This window comes from Motacilla alba, chromosome 1A, assembly GCF_015832195.1.
Source record: "Motacilla alba alba isolate MOTALB_02 chromosome 1A, Motacilla_alba_V1.0_pri, whole genome shotgun sequence".
Taxonomy (NCBI): Eukaryota; Metazoa; Chordata; class Aves; order Passeriformes; family Motacillidae; genus Motacilla; species Motacilla alba.
In genome coordinates, this window is record NC_052031.1 from 13,940,585 (window position 1) to 13,958,495 (window position 17,911).

The window sequence follows — 17,911 nt, forward strand, 5'->3', positions numbered from 1 at the left end:
AGGAAGGAAGGAAGGAAGGAAGGAAGGAAGGAAGGAAGGAAGGAAGGAAGGAAGGAAGGAAGGAAGGAAGGAAGGAAGGAAGGAAGGAAGGAAGGAAGGAAGGAAGGAAGGAAGGAAGGAAGGAAGGAAGGAAGGAAGGAAGGAAGGAAGGAAGGAAAGGAAGTGTGCTTTACTCCCACCAAAGATTGATTTGAGCTGTTTGCATTGGAGACACTTGAGCCATGCCAACCCCAGGAATTTGTCTGGATCTTCAAGAGCAAGGCCATAACCTTCCCAGTTTAACGAGGCACCATTCAGCAGCTGGCAGCCTCCTGGTCCTGCCATGGATTATGCTGCTTCTGGGTACAATGAGAGCCCTCTTGAAGCACAGCTAGTGGGTTGAATCAGTTTCTCAGTTGCAAACCCATTGGTCTTCTGGGATGCTGATGTCCTCAGAAGAGAACAGTAGGAAAGGGAAAAAATAGAGAAGAACAGCAAAGGCTGGGGAAAGCAGGAGAAGTCAGGGTTTCCATGAAAGAAGATGACATAGGTGTCTGAGAAGGAACAAAATAGCCACAAAGAACTGAGGTCTGGCAGTTGCAAGGGAATCTGAAAATGAAGCAGGTCCCTTGTACAGCAGGAGACACATTTGGGATGTTGCAGTATTAGTAACCACATGCTGAAGTAGGTCACTACACAAAGAGCAGTCATTGCCTTTGGGCCCAACTCTGCTATTGCACTGGCACAAGGAGCAGGCACCAGTGAGTAAGGGGGTGCAGTACACTGTCAAACCTATCACACCCTCAGATGCTGTTCTCATCTCCAAGACCAGCCAGCCCTTTCTCTGGCTATGCCTGCACTGTTCATCAGTTATGGGTCTGAGTTTGTGCTCAAGCCCAGCACCCTCTACCACCCATGCTGGTTTGTGAATACTGAACTCCAGACCTGCCTGGAGTGGTGAAACCTTAAATACTTGCATTATGCTGTCACATGCTCCCAAATTTTCCTTTACATAGTCTAGACAGACTGACATCAGCTGGATTGAATTAAAGTGGTCCACCATGAGAGGTCCTTGGGTCTTCGTAAGCACAGCCCAGATGAGTTGTGTCTAAACTGCAGCTGCCAAGATGAAAAGAAAATGGATGGAAAATATGGTTGAAACTCTGTAACATGTCCTCAAATTCATGTTCCAACTAGCCCCAAAATAATCATTGGTGTGTGTGATGGAATTTCTGTGCACAAGAAGCCTAGAGCCAGAAATGGGATGTGCTCTGGGCTTTGCAAACCCATACAATTTAAAAGGAATTTTCATAAGCATTCCCAACTTTCATGGGAGTAGTAGAAGACTGCTTTGTTACCAAAGGCCATCTGCACTTCCCCACAGGTTCAACATCTGACCTAATTTCAATTGCTCAAAACTGTGCATAGAGAAAGGCAAATTGTGTCTCCCTACATTGTTCCTGTGTGCCCCTACATTGTTTCTATGTCCTCTCCCTTTCCTATAGCCTTGCTCCTCATCAAAAAAACCCAAACCAACCAAACCACACACCCATTCTCAAACCCTATAACCATGTCAATGAATCCTCTAGTATAGATGTTTTTATACATGCAGCAACTCCCTTCTCCTCATGTAATTCTATTCTGGGGAGCTGCCTAGCTTTCATCTTCATGGGCAGGGTTTGCTGGTTGCAGTTCTAACAGGAACCTCCTTTAAGTGGAAACGAGCTCCGATGTTCAGCTCCCATAGCAGCAAAAAGCTGCTTCTCTGCATGACTCTCTCATCTCCTGGGGTGCCTGCTGCCCAGACAGATTCCAGACAACTGTCTCCAGCCTGCTGCTCCTGTTCACAGGCAGGGTCTGGCTCCCTCCCAAGCCTTGTCTTGTCTGACCCACGACTGCCAACTCTGGGATTTTATTGCCAGGATCATGGTATTTGTTGTTTTTCTTACTGTCCGTGTTCCTAGACTGAGAAAACTTATTTGTCATTCAAAATTAAAATGAAATTCTGTTCTTCCTGAAGGCAAAGAAAATCTTGAAAAGCATGATATTTTGTGACTCGTATAAGTTGCAGGTACATATATATAATTTTTAAATATTTTGGGTTTTTTAAGCCTGTCTTGTGATGGTGAAACATTAGCAAGATTATTTACACGTTAATTAGCAATACTGCTGACATGAAATATTTTTTCCTTGTCTGGCACTCCAGATATTCTGTAGCATTTTGGCAAGGCAGGAGCTGCAACTCTGATGTGGTGGTATTTTACATTCTGTGCCTATGAAAAAGCCCTAACCACATAGGAGGGCAACAGCCTTGCAGACCCACATTTCAGGCCACCTTCTCTCAGGGAAGAGTGCCACGGGAGAGGGGGAAGGCTAAGCATTAGCAGGGAGGACACAGCAATCCTAATATCCTATCATGTGTGCCAGAGTTGTGCCCAACATTAAGACCATCCTGCCCAGCTGACCTGTTCACATGTTTCACAATCCCTTCAGGCAGATACTTACACAGCCCTGCACTAGACATTACTAGCAAGAAAACCATGGAGACAATAATTAAAAATAAATTGTTTCTAGTGCTCATTGATACATTGTTCAGCATTTTAAAAAAACAGGTTACTCAAATAATGAACAAAAAGGTCTAACTAGCTTTCACCTCCATTATCTTTTCTGGAATGGAAGATTTCAAACATTTAGTTTAATGAAAGACTGTTTGCAAAAATAAAAGATATTTTTATAAAAATGTCAACAAAATAAGTCATGCAAAAACAACAGGCTACTTTGTGCTTTTCTTTTAATGGGACATTTTTCATTAAGACAAACTTATTTTTCAAGATCATTTCAGGCAGCTCTCCAAATTCCAGGAGGTTTTGTTTCATTCAAATTGTTTCAAGTAGTCAACGATCCTGGAAATTATGATTTTTTTTTTTTTAAATAGGGATTTTTACATACAGTGAAAATATGGAAGAGGAAGCTGGACGTGAGTTAAAAGACAATGATATAAGTGTCAAGCCAAATCAGAAGGGTACAAAACCACCAGGAAATTATTAAGACACCTAGTGTGATAGAAAGGTTTCCATTAGATACTGGACAATGAAGTGAAATTTATGTGCAGATGGAAGTAATTTATGCACATTTGTTACACAGAAGATCATTATTTATCGCTAATAAATGAGCACATTTGATGTATCTAGTCAGTATTCTAATACTTAATATGTTTTAAGAGCACCTAGGGTATATTCTCTGTAGCACAACTCACTGCACTCAGGAATTCTGTCAAATTACATGGAGCTGCAGTGAAAGGCTGGACCATAAAACAAAGGTAGTAGTAAAGCAGATAGAACAATTAAAAAAAAAATTGACAAAAATTTCCTCCTCTTTCTCCTCTACCTCTTTCCATTTGTCCAGAAATAAGTATTGGGATGTTTCTGTTCAGCATCATTAATTTTATCATACAAGATGAGAGGACAAAAAGCTCCAAATGACATTATGGTCACAATGTTCAGATTTTACAATATCAGAGATTAGCACCATCTTTTTTCCATTGCGGATTTCATAGAGTTATAGAATTGCTTGGGTTGGAATGGACCCCAAAGGTCATCTAGTTCCAATCCCCTGCCATGGACAGGGACACCTTTCACTACATCAGGTTGCTCAAAGCCCCATCCAACCCGTCACTGACCACGGGTCTCTGGCTGCATCCACCTGGCCAATTCCTTACTCGCCAATCAGCCCACCCCTTCAAATTCACATCTCTGCAACTAAGAGATAAGGATGTTGTGTGGGACTGTTGAAAGCATTACAGAATTCTAGGCAGATGGCACTGGTGGGTCTTCCCTTGACCATTGCAGTCACCGGACTGGTCAGGCATGAGCTGCCCTTCGTGATCTCTCAGATCACTGCTCTGTCGCACGTGCACCTTAACACTGCTTCCACGAGGACCTGCTCCCTGCTCTTTCCAGGCACAGAGAAAAGGCCCACCAGTCTGCACTTCCCTGGGTCTTCCTTTCTCCCCTTTTTAAAAATAGGAGTGATGTTTCCTCTTTTCCAGTCTCCAAGAACTTGGCCTGACAGCCATGACTTTTCAAATATGATAGAGTAGCTTGGCCATGCCATGCCTCAGGACCCTGGGATACATTTCAATACAGGAAAATTTGCCCCTGTATTGTTTCTAATTAATTCTCTCCCTATTCCTTCTCTTTTTATGAGCAGATAGGATGCTGTTAAAGGACCACTTTTCAAAACATCTTTTATCTGTGCTTGCTTGTGGAGGATGTTGTTCGACAAGGTTAACCTCTGTAAATCCCTTCCAACCTGAGTTATTTTGTGTTCCACCACCACAACTTCCTGAGCAACTGATATATCTTTGGGGGGGGAAAAATAAGCTGGGCAGCTCTTAAAAGATTTAAACCTTGAGTTTCTTGAAAGATCTAGGAATGAAAAGAAAATCTGACTATTCCTTAGTATACAAAGTACTGAGAATTTCTATGAAAAACTGCACCTGACATTTACAACCACATTAAAGCCCACTCAGAATCAGCACTGCACTGTTTCTGTCTGTTCACAGGATAAGGTGCTCTGTTTTTTTTTTTCCTGGGAAAAGTACTTAACTGGAAGGCATTTTGTGACTGTGCTGTGTGACCCTTCCTGCTGAAGGCCACTCAACAGCAGCAGGAACTGCACTTCAGTATTTCTCCTAAGAAAAAATATTGGGTTTAAGATTTTCTGCCTCTGGTTGTTTCCTCTCTCAAACTGTCACCGTGAAAAGTAAAAGAAAAATCGGATACCCATTCTTCTGGAAGAGCTGAACTCCCCTCACAACCTCCCAAGACCACAAGTGCTAAGTGGAGATTATACCACAACTTTTTAGTATTAGTGGATTTACCATGGGGCAGAAGTCTATAGAAACCTTACTGGAAAGGGGTTTCTGGATGGGATAACCACTAGGAAGTACACAAGGTAAATTCCAGGAGGGATTTCTGTGGCCTTGAGACAGTTTCGTTGACCCATGAAAATATGGGGCATTTTTAGAATATATGTGTGACATTTTTAGAGTACATTTTCCAATGGCATTGGACAGATAAAACCTACAACAGAAGCCTCTTTAGGAGAACTGCTTTAGGGGCTGAGTGCATGTATGCATGAGTATATACAGACATATTATTAATTACAAGCTTCCATAATTATATATACTATCTGTAAAATTTAGCCTTTCCTATACATAATTATATATGTATACTTAAGAAATCATTGCTATTTGAAACCTTACACCAGAGCTTGGGAAGAATGAAGGGTACGCACAGGAAAGGATAGGGGACCATGCCCTAACCCACACTTTCTGCTCTATTTCAAGAAAACTTGCAACGCTGATCCCAAACTGTGGCACAAAATCCCTTTAGCTGAGTAGACACATACCCTTAGAGGGGAAAAATGTGTTGTGTCAGCTTCCTACATAATCTGACATGCACAGTTAATTCAGAAATATATGTTCTTTTATCACCATTTGCCTTACAGAGACATGGGATAAACTCAGTTATAAACAACTTTAACAGTTCTGGGATGTATAAAGTGGATGGTTGTTATTTCAACCACTCAACTGGAAAGGGAAAAAAAATGGTAACATAGTATCTTCATTTTAGAAATCTTAGAAATTCTTGGGGAGTTGGAAAGAAACTCCTTTTTCAAAAATACTTAAAAGTCATCTTGGATCACACAGACTCAAACACAAGAAACCCAGAACACTGAGAGCAGTTCAAGAGACTGCGCTTTCCTCTGACACGATCATCTCATAACTTCAACACTATCAATGCTAATCTTCTATAGCCTCAAATAAGGAGGCTGAAAGAAAACCAAAATGGAAGCTTTCTTAAAGCCCAGCAGAAAGTACAGGGAAGCACAGACTTTTCTGTTTGGCTGCACACCTGTTTGATTTAAAAATGCATGAATGAAGGCCCACTTCTTCCATCTCCTATAATGTTGAGTACTACTAACCAGTTTCATGAGGAGTTTTACAGTAAATAAATGGATAAATAAGACTCTATTCTTGGAATCAACTCTGGAAAACAGTTTTAAAAATAGTGGCAAGAATTTTTTTTCTAATTTTATGAAGATATTTAAGTATTAACACTGATATATATATGTATATATATATATGCATGCATTATTTTTACAGTATGGAAAAATTGTTTTGCCTCAATTAGGGATAAGACATGTTCAAAAATGCTCCTACATAGTCCTACCACCACATATACTGGATGCCTCACTATAGTTCAGGAATAAACCATCAGGAGCACTCCAACATTTGGAGTCACCACCTGAGCAGATTCCCTACTGGGAATACTCTGGGATGGGTTTGCCTCAGTCTTTTTGGTTAAGGCAGTTATGCTCACCTAAAATAAATAGTGGATGAAGAAGCAAAAGAAACAGTTTTTAGTTCCCTAAACTATTCAGTAATCTTTTCTCATTTAGGGAGTATTTATAGTACAGAGTTAAATGGTTCAAACTCTTATAATAACATGGTTCTTCGAAACACAGAACTTCAAAGTTCACCCTTACAAGTGTGACAAAGGGGGCACTGAAATTTGTGTCTTTGAAGTCTAGGATTTGTAGGATCTACCTTCTTTCTTGATATGAATTGCCTCATTTCCATGAGGTATTTCCATTCACTCTTGTCAATCCAGTCCTTTGCTTCCAGATCTCCTGTGTTTATAGACACAAGAAAAACTTGAGCATTTCAAATCAAACAAAATTGTTCAACTCCAAAATCACTGGTTTTCACTCATAAATACAAATCAAGATTTTTGTGTTGGTCCATTGGGCCAAAAGGAAACAGAGACACTTTCTGTATTACTGGCTTCATAGGCATCCAAACTTTGGGCTTGAAGCCAGCACATATTACCATAAGTCAACTATTTTAAACAGTATAAAGAGCCCAGGACTCCGCCTTGCTGTAAAGCAGTAAGTGAACAATTATTTGGGATCAATGCTGAAATCCTGAAACCAGATTCACTCTGACTTTTGCTTCTATAGGCAAGGAAATACAGATACACACAACATTCCTTACCCCTTCAATGCAAAATCCAAGTACTAGAATTGCCTTCTGCAAATGCAATGATGCTCTGCACAGGGTTTGGGCATATTAAGACTTTTTGTTTTTTAAAGACCAGCAACAGAGGGTTTCAGGGACCAGTTGTACACTTTGATCCTTTTGATGCAAAAACTTTTGTGTAACAATAGAGTTCAGGAGAACTCTTGCACTGCATTCTCCTTTTATTAGCTTAGTCCTGAACAATGTATTTGTGCAATGACTCAGAGGAAGGCACTGCCTCTTGAATGTAAAGACTACACCAGGCAACATCCTAGACCAATGGTCACCTCAACTGACATCCGGAGCCATCGTCCAACTCTTTTTGGCTCTGTGACATTTTGAAGTTCAGTAACCTTTGAGTGACTGGTTGAAAATTCAGATCTAGTAAGAAAATAGCTCATATTATATTCTATAAAGGGAGCTTATAAGGAAGGGAACCAGCAACAGAGGCTACCACAAAATTCCTGTTTAATATGAAACTATCTGTGCTGACAAAAGTAGAATGAGCATTGTAGACGGGATTTATTCTGGGCCTGAATTTTGTCAGTCTCAGAATTAGCCCCATGTGACAGGATGTTGAAACCACCGAGTTAAGTCAAGCATCTCACACTTCTCACACTGCTCATTATGGGTGCAGGAACAGCTACATGGAGTCAGACCAGAGGTTTGTCTAATTCATTACACTAACTCCAACTCCACACATATATGTAGAATACAAAAATCATCCCTTTTCATAAAAAAAACCCAACTGTTATCATGTTTAAAATTATCTAACTCAATATTGTGGCAATACTGCACACCCCCTCCCAACCTTCCTCAGATCTGGTCTACAGCTAGAAGGTTGAACAGAAGCCAAACCTAAAACTGAAGAGTTTTCTGCTTGCTTAGTTTCCTCAGATGAACACAGAGAGGTAGGTGGGAATAGCACCTTTGAGAAGGAAAACATATGGGGGGAAACTGGACCACAGACAATCCTGTCCTGGATTGCCACAAACTGCCATGAATACAATCAGGAAATAAGCTGGTCTAGTTTCCCTGTGGCCTGTTGGCTTTCAACCCCATCCTGTACTCAGAACCTTTGCTGAGCTATTTCAGCTCATTACATTGCCAGAAAACCCAACTCAAGATTTCCCATTCTTAACTGACTTCACAGACTGAAACAGCTCAGTTAATAACCCATAAATGCAGCTGTCAGAGGAGTTCAGACACCAGTGAAACTTCAACCCAACAAGCTAACAGGGTATCAGCAAAACACACTATACCCCCAATAAAGCTCCCACTTCTAAACCAAGAAGTCCAAGCACAACCAAGAGAAAAATCAGCAAGTCTTACTCATAGAGCCCCCAGGGCAAGAGTCACTCAGAGTTATAAGTTACTTCACTCTATTTTGTTTTTACACAGAACATTTCAGGATATGCCTCCAAACAAGGCAGCACAAATTCAATACAGTGTCTCCCATATCATATCTCCAGCAGTCTTAACTCTCATCCTTGAAATCTGACCTAGCCTGTCCTGAGCCTCTTTAGGAGTTAAGAATATGCACAAGTCAAATCCTTAATTTTATCATCTTTCTACAGAGTGGAAAACAATACTAAAAATATACTAAAAAACCCCTCAACCTGACAGTAGGAGCACTGAAATCACCTATACACTTTAAGAACTAGTAACGATACTCTTGTGTTTCTGCAGAAGAATTTCAAAATTGAAATATCTGGAGCCTCAGCACCTGGTAACTCTGCAGCCTGCCTTACTGGATTTTAAATCAACCCAATTTTGCTTTTACAGTTCAGCAGGTATTATACCCAGAGGAACACCACAACAACATGCATCCTTGAACTTTCATTTAATTCACTTCTGAAATGCAACGTGGCACTACTGCAGCCATCAGCAGACAGTCTAACGTTATGTAAACAATTTCAAAAGCCAAATGGATGTAGAATAGATTAAGCATTAGTTTGAAAGAATAAGGAGTTTGCAATTTCACTAAGTAAGGAAAAAACCAACAAAATATACAGGGTTTTAGAAGAAGCTGGCTGCTTTATATTAACACTAGCAAGTTTTTACAAGCAGCCCCTACACCATCAAGATGTCTTACTGCCTTTGTTGAGCACAGGCAACAAGGAGTCAAGAGCAATCAGAAATTTTAAATCACCAAATGATTTCTATCTATAAGCAAGTTGTGAGGTTGTTCATTCCACCATGAAAACTGGTTAGTCCCATGTGCCAGGATAGTTGGAATATAAGCTGTGTATTACCCAGCATTTCTTAACCCTCTTACAAGCATAAAAAAATTAATGTAAAAATAATCAATCACTTCCTCCCTCACACACACACCTTTGCTCCTCACACACCAACTGCAAATGATAAGAGCTAAAAAGACCTTTAATAAATCAGTTTAAAGAGAGACTGCCTATCATATAGAATAACTACATGTTATTTTTCAGTCAAAATAATCAAGCTACATAATTAATTTTTCATCAGTCTACTGTAGAACCCATGAATGGTTTATAAAAATAATTATGTGCAAGTAATTACATTAAACACAATTATCCATCATTAACCATCTCACAACCACAGGACAATGAGTGTTAGTTTGTTATTGAGTGACCAGATATCAAGTTTTACTCTTTCTGCAGAGAGAGGCACTTCAGTGACACATTTGTGTCATGCAAGCTACTCACTTGTGGCTGTCAGTACCAGTGCTGGATCATAGTTCACCTCCAGACACTTATATATTCCTTTGATAAGCAGGTACACTCTTCTCAAAGCCAGAGCTCACTGACACAGAGCGCCTCAGTGGTGGTGTATTCACCAGGAACCCATCCGTGTGCAGTTTCATTGAACTGAAACACCATTTGTTCTTTGACTTTTATTAAGTTCACTTAGGTTGACCAAATGAGCTTCCCTAAAGCAAACAGGGTTATAAAATATCAGGATGATTCTATCTTTAGGTGCTCCATAGAAACAAATACTTAGTTCAACTAGAAAACTTTAAAAATGACTTTAGATACAAAAGTGTAACAATTATACTGCGCGATACATCTTTATATATCACTAAACTCATGAAATTAAAATTTAAAAAGTTTTTGCACCATCAAGAACAGCCACAAGTCCTGAACCTCCATTCTTTACGCATCCTTTATCAGAGTAAACTGAAACTTGGGAATGCTTGGGATTCAAAATACCCTGAGCACATACTAGTGCAACACCACAAAGCATACATAATCCATCGGAAAAGGGGAAGGGGGGAAAGGAAAAAAAAAATAGCAAGAATCAGATGGTGCTTTATTATACAAGCATGAAAGTAAGTTCCTTTGGAAAACAACTTCTTGGGTGGACTTCTGGACCAGTGAGGTAGCCCAATGGGAGAGAAAAAAAAGTGGAAGTGGAACTTGGTCCCCACGCGTGATACCTGTCAGGCGGTCCCACCCCGGGGCGAGGCCGGGGCCCGGCAGGTTGCCCCCCGTGCGGCGGGGGGCCCGGCGCCGCCCGAGCGGCCCATAAAGTGCAGCAGCAGAACACGATCCAGACAAAAGCAATGTAAACAGGTGACTGATACCGGTCTCTTTGTCCGCACCGCGGCCAAGGTGAGGCGCGGGGAGCGGAGCCCCCGCAGGCTCAGGACGGTGCCACGGGGAAGCGGCGCACCCGCACCACGGGGGACAGGTCCACGCCGAGGATCCGCTGCGCCCGCCGCCGCGCCGCCGCCAGGCTCCGCCGGCTCCACATGCTGCCCCGCACACGGATGGTGGGGAACGTGGTGAGGCGAGGGGTGGCCGCCTTCCAGATCTCCTCCAGCGACTTGCCGCCGAACGGCTCCCAGGCGGCCGCCGCCGGGCTGCCCTGCTCGCTGTCCGCCCGCCGGCCCGGCGGCTCAGGCGCCTCCGCCGCCTCCTCCTGGGCGCGGGGGCCGCCGGCCGCGAGCCGCTGCCGGCCCCGCTCCCTCCTGCGGCGCCGCCGCCGCCGCCGCCGCTTGGCGCTGCCGCCCGCCGCCCCGGCCCGGCGCTTGGCGTCGGCGGCCGCGAGGCGCCGCTTGCCGGCGCGGCGGCGGGGCCGCTCCGAGGGCGGCGGCGGGTCGGGGACGACGGCGCGGCAGGAGGAGTATCCGTAGACGTCCTTACTGCGGAGGATGACCGGGGAGAACTCGTGCTTGAGGCTGCAGAGGAAGTTCCACAGCTCCGAGTCGGAGCTCATGAACTCCGTGGACTTGGGCATGAAGAGCCTGAGGGCGTCGCCCAGCGCCTTGGTGCCGGCGAAGGAGACCTGCGAGCGCGAGTACACAACTTTCTCCGCCTCCCCCTCCAGCCCCCAGGCGGCGGCCGCCGGTTCGCCGCCGGCTGCCCCTGCCCCTGCTGCCGTCGCCGCCCGGGCTCCCGCGGCCGCCGCCGCGGCGCTCCCCGCCTCTGTGTTCATCTTCCCGGCTCCTCTCTCCAGCGCCGCCTGCTTCCTACTGCGGGTCATGGAGGCAGCGGGACGGGGTGGCGGGACAGACACCGAGAAGGCAGAGCGGAGGCAGCGCCCAAGGCAGGCTCCGGCCGCCGCCGGGCGCCCGCCGGGTGTGAGCAGCGATCGATGTCCTGCGCCCAGCACAAAATGGCGCTTTAAAGTCCCGGGCGGGGCCTGCGCGCGCCCGCCCCCCCTGCGCCGCCCGTTGGCCCGTTCGAAACGCGTCGGGCGAGCCCAGCCCGGCCCCGCCCCGCCGGGGGCCGTGGCCGTGAGGGCGGGCGGGCCGGAGCCCCCTGCCTCCGGAGCCCCGTGCTCCCAGTGCCCCCCACTCCCGGAACGCCCCGTGCTCGCAGTGCCCCCCGCCCCCGGAGCCCCCCGCCCCCGGAGCGTGGTCCGGCGGGGTCCGGCAGCCCGGCCCCCGGCGCGGCACCGAGCCGCGATGCCCGCGTCTGCAGAGGGTGGCCCCTTCCCTCAGGGCGAGGCCCCCGCATGGCGGGGTGAGCGCGTGTCCGCATCGCGCCTCGCTGAGAGGTGAGGATCCTCACACGGCGGCGCACAAAGGTGGCTTGCAGTATACATCCATCCTGTTGGAGAGGGGTTTTTTAGCACGAACCTGTAGGTTGGTCAGTCAACAACATCGTAAGTTATGGAATCGCAGAACAGTTGGAGTTAGAAGGAACCTCTGTAGGCGTCTGGTCCAACCTCTGTGCTCAATCATAGCCACCTAAGCCAGGTTACCCAGGACTGGATCTGAATGGATTTTGAATATCTCCGAGGATGGAGGCTCCTCTCTCAGCTGATCACTGATAGGACATGACGAATCAGAATGAAGCTGGGTGAGGGGAAGCTCAGATGTGATACTACGAAAAAGTTCTCTGAGAGGGCGGTCAGCCACTGAACAGGATCCCCACTGAAATGGTCACAGCACCAACCCTGTCAGAGTTCAAGGAGCATCTCAACGACTCTTTGTTATATGGTTTAGTTTTAGTTATTCCTGTGAGGAGCACAGTTGGACTTCGTGATCTTTATGGATGCTTCCAACCTCTCTGGGCAGCCTGTGCCAGTGCTCAGTTGCCTTCAGAGTGAAAAGGTGTTTCCTGGTGTTTGGAGGGAGCCTCCTGTGTTTCAGTTTGTGCCCATTGCCTCTGACTCTGTCAGTGGGCACTGCTGAGAAGAGCCCAGCTCCATCTTCTTTGCGCCCTCCCTTCAGGTATCTGTATAACCTGATGAGATCCCCCCTGAGCCTTCTCTTCTCCAGGCTGAAGAATCCCAGCTCGCTCAGCCTTTACTTACAGCAGAGGTGCTCCAGCCTCTTAATCTTTGCAGCCCTTTATTGGACTCTCTCCAGTGTATCCCGAGGAACCCAGACCTGGACAGTGCTCGGGGTGTGGCCTCACCAGCACTGACTAAAGTGGGAGGATCTCTCTCTCAAGCTGCAGGCAACTCTTAGCCTCGTGCAGCCCAGGTTAATATTCACTTTCCTTGTGGCAAGGACATGTTGCTGGCTCTTGTTTAGCCTGGTATCCACCAAGACCCCAGATCCTTTTCTCCCAAGCTGCTTTCTGTCAACACTGAGATATTTACTGCATCACTGGGATTGGTTTGATATTCCAACAAAGCATATCCCAAATGAAGCAGTAAAAACTTGAGTTGGTTGAGCCCGTTGTGAAAGTCACCACCTTGCTGAGCCCACAGCAAGGCATTACCTGCATGGCACTGCTACACCTGCAGCTTTTGCATCACGATTTTGTCAGCTGTTGTGAAGTTCCATGTCCCTCTGGATCATGCTTTCCAATACTTCAGATCTCTGTCACAGGCAGAGTGTCTTGTTATGTTCCTGGATTGCTGCAATTATACCAGAGCTCTTTCCAGCACCCAGAACAGCAAGGTGCCAGCAAGGGCAGAGGTGGTTTAACCTACTGTACAAATCCTATTAGGAGTTTGATTAGACCCCTAACTAATTACTTTCTCTCAGCATGGGTAAAGGGAGAGGAATAACATTTTTCTTCATAGACAGTCTTTGTTCTGTAATTAATCTTTCAGATTGGAATAGGGAAATCTTTTATTCTCAACTCATCAAGAACCTAAATTGGAATGTCTAGAAATCCAGTCAAGTAAGAGACAGAAATTCTGCATAAGAAATTATTCCTTACTGCCAGTGGAAATGAATTAATTTTCTTCACAGGATAATTCAACTTGTGTTCATGGGAAACTCAAGAATATTAATTCAAATAGCCATTTAAAGTGGATATTAACAAAGCTATTTTAAATCTTCATGGGGACAGTCTCGAGGTACAGCTGTATTCTAAACCAGCTTTGTAAATGACCCATTTTTTAAAGAGAAACCTTTCCCAAAATGATGGTGTTAGAGCTGTTTTTAATGGGATCCATTTCACAGTGTACTTTAGCATGCAGTCATGTAGCCAGATTGATTTCACTGAATGAGGTGTCCTATAAAGCAGGGGACAAGACCCTGGAGCTGGCAGCATCAGGGATAGGCATCACCTGATCCAGCTGTACTGCTGTTGGTCCCACTCTGGCTATCAGGTCACCAGGGCTTAGGAGAGGCTCATCACCTGCTGGACCACAGAAGCTGCCCTGGGCTCACATCCTCGGTGGAGGCAGCTATAATTCAGCAGCTCAGCTGACAAATCGACTCTCGTTAATCTGCAGAAACCCAGTTGCCCATTGACCATAATATTTTCCCAAAATTAGAAAAATTTCTGGCATATGACTCAAAAATCATTGAGGCAGGGGGGAGGAAGCTTCTCAAGCAAGCGGTAAATGAGTCACTACAACTGCAAGTGAAAAGAAAGATCAGCACATTTTATCATGTAGTATTTATTCATCATTTTTACTTTGTAGCTTAATGGGTGGACAATACCCTTTTAAGGCATGGGATGTAATCTCACTTTTACAACTTCATTATGAGTTTTCTGCAGTGTAACACTCTTCTTTTAATACCCTCTAAAGTCATCTCAAGAAAATCCATGGTAATTGCCTATCTTTTAGTAATTTCCAATAGCTCAGAACAGTAATAACAATAATAATAAAATTAATAATCCTTTGGAAGTGCATAGCTCTTCATTTCAATCATACTACTTCTTGTAAGCATTAATTATCACTCACAGTACTCCTGAGTTATGTAAGTAAATATTGCCTTTCCTTAATAGAGGAATAAAATGAAGAAGTGGATCAAAATGGCTTGACTAAGATGTATAGACTCAATTTTCTGTAGATCTTCTAACAATCATTATTCTAAAAATACAGGAAACGTCCACAATGGAACAGAGAAGAGTAAAAAAAACCCCTGTAATCTTTGTTTCCAATTATTTTTTAGAATTTCTTTTCTGTATTGAATTCTCAAGAAGGAAGAACAAAGTACCAATTGAGAAAGTGGTACACTAATTGCTGCACAATAGAGACACTTTATTTTCTTTAACTTTGCCTGCCTGGTACCAAAAAACCCCATTGGTAACTGCTAATTATTTTAAACTCTAACAATCTTATGTGTGCAAATGATCACACAGTTTTGAGTCTTGCTGATGAGCCCTTAAATCCTGGATATTAAGTCACATCAATTCTGCTGACAGGACTTTTTCTTCAACATACTCAAGCTCGTCTAGCCAGGTTAGCAAGAGCAGTCTTACTGTCCAATGTCTTCAAAGAGAAATACTCTTTCCTAGTATCTTTACTTTTGCTCTTGAGAGGTTGCATTAACTGGCAGCCTGCTTCAGTTAATTTGGTTCCCAAATGCCTTTAGCATATTTTCAGGAAAGTTTGTGTGGCAATGCAAGCATGACTCCACATTCCATTCAGAACTAAACTTCACATGCTATCCAATAGTCATCAAGTTCCTAGGCCTGAGAAATGCCCAGAAAAGTATTGGTAAAATTTCTGAAAATACTTTCAAAGAGAGACAAAGGCAAATAATTTCCAATAATTATTTCTCAATCAGTTATAAGGGAGAAAAAAAATCGTGGAATCACTGTCTGTAGAAATCACAGCTGCAGTAAAAAAAGGGAAAGGGTGTTAGGAATCACTATGGAAGGGATAGAAAAAACCCAGAAGACAGCATTCTGCTAAGTGCAAGTCCATTGTGCCTCCACAACACTTGAATACTGTGAATTTCTAGTCTTACCATCTCTAAAAGAAAATAGCAATGATACAAAGAAGGGCAACCAGCATGAGCAGAAATATGGAACAGCTTCTCTATGAAAAGAGATTAAATAGGCTAAGACTTCAGGTTGAAAAAACAGATGGCTGAAGAAGAATATCATAAAGGTTTAAAAAAATTGTGATAGCACAAAGAAAGCAGATAAGAAATTATTATGTCTTAGTTTTCATAATCCAAGAATGACAGGGAAGCACGTGAAGCTATAAAGCAGAAAAGACCAAAAAAGCATGTGTTGGTTTGTTGGGTTTGTTTGTTTGTTTCGGTTTGTTTTGGTTTTTGGTTTTTTTGGGGGGGAGTGGTAGTATTTCCCCCCATATAACTCATAATTAGTTTGTGGAGCTCATTTTTCAGCAAAGTTGTGGATCCCAAAATGGAAAAAATATACCCCAGTATATTTGCATTAGAGAGCACACACTATTCAAAAGTATTAGACATGATTGGAAGAAAATACCTATCAATAGCTCTTGTACATGAAAATCGTGGGCTCAGAAAGGCTGTAAGCCAAAGGCTAGGAAAGATATATATAACTGGGGAAGTAACTATCAGTGTTTGCATCATTCTCACACTCTTTCCCTAAGCTTCCTCAGATTCTTGAATATAATTCCAGCATAAAAATATGTTGCTCAAGAGCATGGTTCTCACACATCACAGATCATGCCATTTTGTAGTATTGATTACATTGTTTCCCGAGGCACTCTATTTAAAGTACCATCACTGTTAAAACAAGTGTGAATTTCATTCCCTTGTCTCAAACCAGACATTTTTTAAAAGCCTACTACCAATTATTTTAAAACCTTATTAATTAAATCTTATTTCTTGATGCCATGTGGCTGAGCATGTCAATTCATGAATTCTTTTTGTGATACCCTTCAGCCTGTGCTGCCATTGTCCTTCCTACCAGATTTGTGCATTACCAGATGAGTTGACAGGACAAATTCACTCCAGAACACAGAGAGTCACAATTGATTTTTTTTTTAAACTTTCCACAGGATACAATGCAATGTTTATATTTGATTTATGTTTTATGCTGGCCTAGGGAGGACGCAATACGTGATCCGGCATAAAGTCCATGGAGAAAAGTCACCCTTCCAAATGCTTTGAGTGAATTCGAGTGAGGGAGTTGATATGTATGCTTGTACTTCATATATCCATATGTGGCTTTATTAAATAGTTACAGCAGCTTTACTGTCTCATTGGACTACGTCTTAGTCAGGCTCGTTCTTATTTGTTCTCTTTGTCCAAAGGAATCTTGCAAAGCCTACTGTCCGCTGTGTTTGTTTTAAGGGAAAGACACAGAGCCCGTTTTCTTTATTTTTTCACGTCGTCTTCGGCACTTTCGCAGGGCAGAGGAGAGAGAGCTTTAGACACTTTAGGTGGAAAAGGTCTTGATCTCTCTGTTTCAGTGAAAGTTGCAAGCAGCCAATTATTATGTAGATTTAGCTGTTAGCATTAACACCTCCTTTTGAATCTCTCTTTTGTTCTCCGAGTTAGGCATGGGCTTCAAAAGCCTGGAAGGTTTATCTCCGCCCAGCTCCCTTACTCCTGGCAAGGGCCCTCTGTCCCCGCCGCAGGGGGGTTTGGTGGCCCCTGCGGGGTGGATGCAGCGCTGGGAACCGGCACAGACCTGGCGGAGGGAGCGTGGAGTTTGCCGCCTTACCTCACATCACAGGAGCTGAATATCTTTATTACACTGAGATCCTGCCCCGACTTACACCTGCTAGAAGTCTGCCATATTAATTTTGGCGGTATCATTTTATTTTCCTTGAAAGTATTTTTTTTCTGTTATTCAACGTAGATTCAATTCAAAACAGCTCTAGTGTGATTTATATAAATTTCTCAAATATTCTAATAATTTATAGTTCCATAGCACTTGGTTCACAGTATTCCTTATAATCATTCAAAAACTCTTGTGAATTCACGCCACCACACATAAATATCAAAACTGGATAATATGAACACATTAATTATTTTGACCATTTTCAATAACATTGCTACAAAGAAAGAATAAAAACAGTTTGATAATACCTTGAGAGCTGGGCTTTTAGATTGCAGGTTTTAAAATCAAAGATTTTCTGTAGCTATAGATACCCTTCATTTTAATACAGGCACAACGACAGATACTAGCTGAGGTTCTGACCCTGCACATGATCTGCATTATTATAAAGGCTCTCCACAAAAGAGGCGAGTTCATTCATCCTCGGTGAACCTGCAATGGCTCCAGGTGG

The 17,911-nt window shown here is 43.5% G+C and overlaps 1 protein-coding gene across 1 annotated transcript; it reads right to left on the bottom strand.

Moving 5' to 3' along the window:
• Positions 1 to 6,419: 6,419 nt before the first annotated feature.
• Positions 6,420 to 11,828, bottom strand: CCDC71L (coiled-coil domain containing 71 like). The gene has a single exon (XM_038155403.1). It carries the CDS (start codon positions 11,522 to 11,524, stop codon positions 10,682 to 10,684), a length of 843 nt encoding a protein of 280 aa, XP_038011331.1. The 5' UTR covers positions 11,525 to 11,828; the 3' UTR covers positions 6,420 to 10,681.
• Between the last annotated feature and the right edge of the window lie 6,083 nt (positions 11,829 to 17,911).

What these genes read in the sequence shown, in the direction of transcription:
- CCDC71L (XM_038155403.1), bottom strand. Translation starts at nt 11,524, where the DNA reads ATGACCCGCAGTAGGAAGCAGGCGGCGCTGGAGAGAGGAGCCGGGAAG.